Source organism: Acartia tonsa, chromosome 3, assembly GCF_053477335.1.
Source record: "Acartia tonsa isolate MP-2025a chromosome 3, ASM5347733v1, whole genome shotgun sequence".
Lineage (NCBI taxonomy): Eukaryota > Metazoa > Arthropoda > Copepoda > Calanoida > Acartiidae > Acartia > Acartia tonsa.
The window spans coordinates 15756887-15766163 of NC_137262.1; the positions used below are offsets into that span (position 1 = coordinate 15756887).

General features: G+C 32.1%; 1 protein-coding gene across 1 annotated transcript; it reads right to left on the reverse strand.

Moving 5' to 3' along the window:
* Nucleotides 1-95: 95 nt before the first annotated feature.
* LOC145314775 (DALR anticodon-binding domain-containing protein 3) lies at nt 96-8964 on the reverse strand. Its single transcript, XM_080154852.1, has 6 exons — nt 8883-8964; nt 8373-8465; nt 7163-7319; nt 3730-3862; nt 3380-3482; nt 96-813 (listed from the first exon to the last, which is right to left on the reverse strand). Exons 1-6 carry the CDS (start codon nt 8962-8964, stop codon nt 644-646), a joined length of 738 nt encoding a protein of 245 aa, XP_080010978.1. The 3' UTR covers nt 96-643.
* Between the last annotated feature and the right edge of the window lie 313 nt (nt 8965-9277).

Sequence of the window (9277 nt, forward strand, 5' to 3'; positions counted from 1 at the left end):
ATCTTTTACGAATTTCACCTTAATTTTTTTTGATAACCTCTTGGGGCAAAGCCCCTAGAGGCTAGGGGCGAAGCCGCTAGTATATTATATTTTACTATCTGTGGAAAACTATCTATAACACGAGCCGATAAAGGTTTTTATTCAGCTTAATTCTGCGGTAAAAGAAGCGGATTTGGGGCCGGGAATAAAATGTATAGATTAAATCAGCCAATGGCAAATTTAGCTTTTTGTCCAAAACTCTTGTTGGTTAATTTTTCAAGTTTTACCTCCCGGCTTTATCCATCCAATCCTTGAATCTGTTTCCATGGAAAATAATTAGAAAAATAAATACTTTTTACGCATTCAATAACAGATTAATGCCAAAAACAGAAATACAATTATGTTTTTTTCTGTGTTATTTTTCGCAAAAAAATACTGTAACGAAAATAAAAAGAAATAGTTTTGTCAGGGTAGGAGGGGAAATTGAACTAGAATTTAAACTAGTACTCAAATTTTTTTTGGAAACTATCTGTCTCCAAACTTTTTAGTACTAATTATTTGAATCTACAAAAGGGTAATTTTATTTATCATCAATTGGAATGAACATCAATCTTTAGTCCATAGTCTTATCCATTTAGAATCTTAAATTAACTAGTCCATTTTCTTACAACTTCTTAAGGGGCGTCAAGCCCATGATCTCCAATCCGTCCAGGATGATGTCGTGTATATGTGAGAGGAACCTGATCCTGGCATACATGGTGGGCAGGGTGCTCGGCAGGGGGTCTCGCAGCACCTTCACGCGGGAGTAGTATCGTGACAAACAGTTGCTTAATCCTTAAATAATTAGGATTATTTCCAAAAGTTTTAAAATATTTTTAGGACTAGATATTTTAAACTATGAAAAGCTTTTATACCTACGCTTTATATATTAATCAAATTTTTGCGTCACGTGGCTTTTAATGTCTCAATTAGGGATTTCCTACAATCCTAAACTCATTAAAATTTAATTTTTCAAGTAAAGAGATTATCATCAAGTATTTGTGATAATTATACTTGGAATTTCTTGAACATAACATATTTTAATCTATACATTATAGACAACAAAACTGCAAGGAGGAGGGGGATTTTAGGCTGTAATTAAAACTGGTATTATTATCACAATAGCGTTATCTTACTCGTTGGCTCAAAAATTAGGCTACTTTTATTTAATTATACTTGTTTGGTTTCAAACGAATGGTGTCAACTTTTAAATCTAGAGAAGGGGTAATGTTATTTATCATCACTGGGGATTTACATCAATTTATCGTTCATTGTCTTATCCCTTAGGATCCCTGACACATCTGTATTAAAATTAATCAAGACAAGATAGAGCTATACTCATAAAAACAAACACTGCATGAAAGAAGGCCAAATAATCTCATGCTAAGGGAGTAAATATATCATTACTTGGATCTTACACCAGGTTTTGATGTTCCTAATGAAGTAAAGTTTGCAGCGAGATAATAAAACGACTCCACTGGATGAACGAACTGACCAATAAACAAGTTCCATATCAGCAAGCTAAATTGACGGCAATTTTCCTCTGTCTTAATATCCATTGCTATGGGAAGCAGGTTTATTGTAGATTCTACAAAACAACCCGACAAGAAAGCTAAAAAATGATGTATGCTTTATAAAGTAAGGTATTTCAAAGGAAAAGAATTAAGATTTTTAATATCTATGCGAATTTATATTCCTAATGCCTGTTTAATATAACAGTATATGATGTGATACTTTTAAGAACATCGTGGGTTCAGCAGTTAGAGAGAACATTAAAGACGAACAACCTCGTTTCACTTTGGTACTTATTCGTACTCTCTACAACTTTCACAACTTTATTTAGAATAATTTGAAGACAGACGTATATGATCACGTATTTTTGCTCAAGTAAAGAATCAAAACAAAATAACGATTCCCAATTATTTCTACCCGGGTGAAAAATATTTTTCTCGTGTCAATTCAAGATTATTTTTCACTTATTTGTATGTAAAACATGGACAGTTATGGTCATAAGTAGCGCAGCAACATACTATAGACGAAATAAAAATATCTGATTATTAAAAAAAAACTTTAGTACAGTTTTATTATTTTTAATGTGCACGGGGTTTTGCTAAAAGGAGTGACTATTGAGGAACCGAAATAAAAGGAAATGCAGCCCAAACCAAAGTAAATTTCCAAGGGGATGAGAAAACCCCAACCCACACGCCCTTAGTCCTTATATAAGATTTGAGATAATGATAAAATATTTACGAATTCTAGTCGTTAACTTAATGGTGATTAGCGTTAGGTAAGACAAACTACTTTCAAAGAGTATACTCTAAAAAAAAAGTTAGATAATAATATTTCTAACCATAGTTTCATTACTATACAAATATTTTTTTCGCATAAAAAGTTCAAGGAGCGTTATAATTGTAAATACGAACTTGTTATTTCATAAATATAATATTTTGAATTCAGATAAGGTTAACATAATAATAAATATTCATAATTAATCAGAGAATGGCTAATGAATCCAATTTTACATAAGAGGAGTGTGCAAAAAGTATTATTTAAAACAAAAAGTCAACAACGATAATTAGTATTTTTTTCGAATTTGGATTTATGATAGTCTACTTGAGAAAAAAGAAAACAGAGATGACAACAACCATAAAGAGAAACTCTAAAATGACAAACAAGCATCAGCATTAAAAATCAGCATGTTTTAAATGGACGTCGTAGAGACTTTCTGATAGATTATCGAGTTGTTATATATATTTATATTAGTGATGGGAATCCGGATCCGGAATCCGAATCCGGAATCCGCCCAATTTTCGGCCTATTTTGGAATCCGAATCCGGAATCCGTTTTTTATAGCGGATTCCGGATTCTAAATTTGTAGGCTAAAATTACCGTCTTGAGTTTTTTCTTACAACTCCCTCTTAAATTTTTTTGTACATAACAAATTTTAATAATTACTAATGTGATGTAAATGTTTAACACTTTAACACTTTAAACAAATCAAGGCTTCAACCAAGTAACATAGTGTTAAATTAATGAAAAAAGCTATCCCTCTATGACGGACGGCCTTTTAAAATACTGCTAGAATCCGGAATCCGAATCCGGAATCCGCCAAAAATAAGAATCCGGAATCCGCAAGAATCCGTCACTTTTTTTGACGGATTCCTTCAGAATCCGGAATCCGAATCCGGCCCAAAAATTCGACGGATTCCCATCCCTAATTTATATCAAACTGTTGTCGGAATCATCATGCAAAGTTTGAAATTAATAGGACAATTCTAACATGTCTAAATTAACAAGAAGAGTCATCCGTTACGTACACACCCAAATTATAGAAAAAGCTTAGCTTTTACAATAAACTCACCTATAAGATGTATGGGTATTCTGTGAAGTTTTCCATGAAGCACAGCATCTCTAAGTACATCTTTGTACGGCAGAATATAAACATAAAGCAATTCCCATTCTTCCTAAAAAAAACAACTTCTGAAGTTTTTTTACAAGACAATTGAATAAAAGGAACCTTCACTCAAATCTATTTTAAAGCTAGTTGGTACTAACCCTGTATGACTCTTTTAACTCTAACTTAACCTAACCAAAATCATGATGCATCATAAATAGTTGTTCAAAAAGTTAGTTTTGTGGTATGCGATTTGTGGGAAACCCCGCAAAATAAAAAATGAAAGAGTACCTAGCAACTCTATAACAAGTGTATACCTGTGTGTCCAACAACGTATAGTCTACAACATCAGGCAAGGGTGGATAAACCCCGTCCTTGACACTCTGTTCAAAACTGTACAGTATCTGTACGACTCGTGCACAATTGTATAGCAAAAATACAGCTTCGCGCCTAAAAAATATTTTAGTATTAATGGATTGTTTTATTAATTTAAAACCTTTGCATTGATAAAACATTGAGAGAAAAAATTAATGAAGTGTATAATTTCGTTTTTTTTAATTGAACGAGGTAGTTGCACGAAATGCATTTAAACTTGAATTTAGTGAATTGCAATTTTTTCCTGTCCAAGGGTTTAAACTACATTTATAGGGAATTTATTTAAAAATATTTCAATTTTTAACAGGTAGTTTTAATAATATTCTTGTGATATATGCAATTTTTTAAGCTGGCTTATTTTCACAAAAAAACAGCATGCCGACTATTTTTAGTTGTGCCTAATTGTTTGTTATTTTTTGTATTACAAAATTATATTATGTTTGATGATATACTTGTAACTTATGCATGAAATCATTTATCTGAAATGCACTTCATGCAACTATTCCTATAAGCATCTTTGGTTGTAACACAAATCTTCAAATGTCTTTGGAAAGATTAATTTAAATGTGATAATCCTTTTAATTATAGTAGTAATGTTTTTTTGTTTGTCCGTTAAGATCCTGCCAAACTACATAACTCATTGAGTTGTCCATTTTAGGGAAGCTTCAAAAGGGTATCAGGATAGCTTTAGGCTATCCTAATTTTGAAATTAACTCTTAGGATGGTTTATTGGTTTTAAGCATTGTAATTTAAATCTTTATATCTTGTTTTTTTTTTGGCTAATGATGTTGTCAAATAAATCCCCTTTAGAATAAAGAGCCCCTAATATGGTAGGGGCGCAACACTTCTTCACTTATTTTTACATTTTTGACTGGCAAAAAGTTTGAAAAATTTCTTGATATAAATTCCAGCCAAGAAAATTATTTCCAAATAATATTATTTTTCTTTGAAAGTAAATTCAAATATAAAATCTAATATATCATACCTACATAAGTTATGGAATAAAATATTTACAAAACCAAGAAATATTTCATAACAAGGATGATGCCGTCCATTAACAAGCGAAGCATTAAAGGAGTTTATTTTTACGAGTCTTAGATTTAACCTTTTAGTCAAATGTTATTATGAAGTCAAACTGTTCTTGATAAGGTTACACTTAACTTTACGGAAAAGGCGCGAAAAAAATGCCCCCCCTTATCAAAAGCCAAATGCCAAGTAAGTTTTATAAATAAAGAGTACCTACTGAGTCAAGAAATTCAAGATATTTATCTTCAATAATACTTAAAAACCAAGAAAAATCACGTTTTGCTTTGATTCATTTTATAGACGGACAAACATTTGAAATTATGAAAATATTTGCCTTTTAAAACATAAACAAAATCAGTACAATTTGAAGAAAAAAAACTTATTTTAAAATATTTAAATTTTTGAAAAGAAAAGTTTAAACTTTCAAGTCTGACATATGTAGAAGAAATTTTAAAGAAAACGTGACGTTTAGTGAAATAACAAGGATGACAATAGATATAAATATGACACGATACATCTATAGTAAGGGAAGATGGAATGCCTTGGCAAACAAAAAAAATTGAGTTACATATTGTAATTCTTAAATAGAAAATCGAATAAAATTCGAAGGGTGTATTTGTATATTCTCTATTGTTAGAGAATATACACCCCTGCCAATTAGATGTATTGTGAGTGTTAATAAATTATAAGTCGCTGGCTCAGAAATGTTTATGCAGTTCAGAGTTATTATATATAGAAGATTTGCAACTAAAAACGAAAGTTAGAGGATGGAAAAATAAGAGGGTTTAGTTTCCAATTAGAGTAAACTACATTTTTTTCTAGGAAATAAATAACAAACAGATCTGGTTTACAAACAATTAAGAAGAAAAGTATTATGTTGAAAACATACTTTTTTTACATTCTATATTTACTTTTTATTTTCAAGCATTTTTTAACATAAAGGATTTATCTTAACTTTTTAAAGGGGGGAGGCGGATGATAAGACGCATTTTATAACAAAACCGAAAAGAAAGAAACTCAAACAAAAAAAAAAGGATCGATTTCCCTTGCTTGTTGCAGTAATGTTTGTAACTTTGAAGGAAAAAAAACGGCGAGAGAACCACAATTCCCTGCTGTAAACTTAATTATAATTATCAAAAGCTTTTTTTGGGACTGAGTTCCCTAAAGTAAAAGTAGCACGACTGACCACCCTCCACCTTTCTATTAGAGAAGCTGTTCTATAATAAGTATATTTAAGTCACACATATCGACAATGTAAGTAACATAGAATGACTGTATCATTCTAGCTAATGGAGAATTTTGAAAAGGGACAACATGGAACTGTAAAAATACGGCGGCGAAATCGCAAATTTTTTTTTTGCGTTTTCTCACAAAAAAACAAACAATTTGGAATCATTTGAGACTTTTTTTTAAACAAATAAAAATCATAATATTTGCACTTGATATTTTTTGAATATGTTGAAAATGTTTGAATATGGAGAAAAATCAAGTGTCAAAAGAAAATATATGGGAAATGTTATGAAAAATAAGTTTGTCTCAGATGATTCCAAATTGTTTATTTTGGCAAGAAAAGGCCAAGAAAATTTCGGCGGGAAACAGCAGTTTTCGGCGGGAGCGGCGGTTCCGCCGCCGTTTCTTCACAGTTCCATATTGAACCTCTTTATAGCAACTGCCATGCCAAATATCAGAGCTGTAACTCTTGGTTGAGTTCCTTTGAGTTTTAGTTTTGGTTTCAAATAGTGTCACTTCCGCCCCCTCCCTTTAAAATAAAATAGCTTAAAGTGCAGAAAATAGCCTAATGACATCCAGGGACCTAAGAGCCTTCCTAAAATGGAGAACTCATTTGGTTCAGCAGTTACCGAAATTTTAAAGTAGAGATAAAAACAATACTCGGTACTTAATATAAAAGGCTAGATATAACAGTATAATATATTGACAAAACTGTTTTCTGTTTATACAAAAAAATATTTGTGCAAGGGATTTAAAATCTAATAGAATAGTTACTTTTCGTACTTTTTCAAGAATTAACTCAGCTTCTCAATAACTAGCGTGCGTTCAGCCGATAAATTAATCGTCTTTACAAACAAAATTACCCCTTCTGATGATTTGAATTGTTGGTTGAAAAATTTGATCATTTCACTATAAAGATATAATAAAAAATCCCTCAACTTTTTGGGCATACAAATGACACCGTGTTTTTTGAACTAAGGGGACAATTATGATTTAAATGTTTTCCAACATTTCCTCCAATCATGATATTTAAATACCCCCCAAAAAAGCTATGATAATTAAAAAAGAAGCCACCTTATAAAAAGACGGTGAAATAACAAGAGACCAAGTAAAACGTACCCTTTATTATTAATCTTAAGCTGATTGGCCGGGCTGCTGGCGGTCAAACTGAACCTGACCTGGGCCTTGGTGAGGGCCTCCAGCCTCGCCTGCTGGTCAGTCTCGTTTTCTTCTTCCTCTCTTCGTTCAGAGTCCTGTGATTCTAAATCTTCAAAGACCTGAGCATTTATTGGAAGGTCACAGTAAAGTTTGATAAACATACTTTCCATTAAACTGATTACGGGATGGTTGCATATGCATCCCACCCTTTCCCTATTTAATAAAAATAGATGAAAGTAACCTTAGCTTAACTTTAGAAATTTATGGAAACTATACACCTTATTCTTACTTAGAATGAAATTATTGGTGATAAAGTTTATACACTACTAGTTTAGGCCAACTAATCAAGATTTAATGAAAGAACATGTTTTAAAAACCTTGGGTATTAGTATACTTTACAGTTCCATGTCCCGTCCATACTTGGTCATAGTGATTAGTTATTTCTTTCATCGTATTATAAACCGCTTTCGTATGGATTAGAACCGGTTCCTATCCACCGGATTCGAATGAATACAAGAATAGTTATTTCTCGCATCGTATTATAAACAGCTTTCCGCGCAGGGTTTCGGATCCGCATTGATTTTTTGCGGATCCGGATCCTCCAAATTGGGTCAGTGTGGATCCGGATCCGGATCCTACCGGATCCGGTTCCGGATCCTTGATAATAAAAATAAAATCACCAAATTTTTCAAAAATATTTATTCTTTAATTCGAAGTCAAAATTACTTTTAATTTTCAAGTCTGACCCTAAACCTTAAAGATTGGCTCTCATCAAGAGAATGTCTGAGATTTTATATAAATTTAGGTAGAATTTTCCATTTTTTCCGCATTTTTTTGAGTCCAAGGATCCGGATCCGCATTTTTTTGCGGATCCGGATCCTTGGACCCAAAAATATGCGGATCCTTGCGGATCCGGATCCGGATCCAGATCCGGATCCGAAACCCTGTTTCCGCGGATATAAAAATGTACAATTTTAAGATTAAAACCAGTTTTTTTAGCCCCGAGGTGCCGAATGATTGTACATTTTTATATTCGTAGAAAGCTGGATATAATACGTATGGATGAGAACCGGTTCCTATCCACCGGATTCGAATGAATAAGAGAAAATAAATTATTTTAATTCTTTAAACTATGAGACAATAAGGATTTATTATGTTTTGTTCTTTCCTTCCTTCCTGGAGAATTGATGGATGCTCTGTGACTCTTTCTTTCCAGTTTCCCCTAGGACAGCACCAACTTGCAAATATAAAGATTTGTCCTCGCCTAAAATATGTGCATTAAAACGATCATTAAGATTTAGAAATTATCTAATTATTTTTGGCTTTAAAAAACTGTAAACCGGAATAGGTATGTTTTTTCCCCGGTGGTTTCCCTTCAAATTGTACAGAAGAACAAAGAAGCCCACCATCTTATTTATAATATTAGAAAGGGGGCGTGTTGATCGCTAAGCAATTTAAGGGAAAGAGCCAATTTCTTGCATAAATTGCTCTGTTTATTACCATAATTTTTTCTTGTACTGTCTTGAAATAAATGGGCTTTCCTTCACAGTTTACTGTATAGTTTTATAGACAGTTGTCCGTGGATTAGATTAAGATTGAATATATAGCATATATCCATATTAATGGTCTCTAGGGGCAAAAGGTATGGAAACTGAACTTCTTAAATGGTTTCATGACCTACCTTCAAACGTTTTAGACTGGATTCCCACTTCATAAAAACATAAATCTTCCACTTTACTTCTTTTCATAACTTCATCCAGCATATGAGCATATATTCTAACTCTTTCACTCGTTAAATCTTCTTGCAAATTATCACAAACCTTAATTTTTTCATGTGTACTTTCAGTATTTTTAAAAGATTTTGAGTTATCACTAAAATATTGTTTAAATGCATGCTTTCTATCAAGCCAAACACACACACTTTTTTCATTCGAAAGTATTTTTAATATTATTATAGTTTCCATTTCATTTAATAATTCTTCTAAATTTTCATCACATAAATCACTATCACCCCAAACTTTTTTGTTACCTAAACAAGGGAAGCTAAGATCCCCGGTTTTATTAAAATTTTTGTCA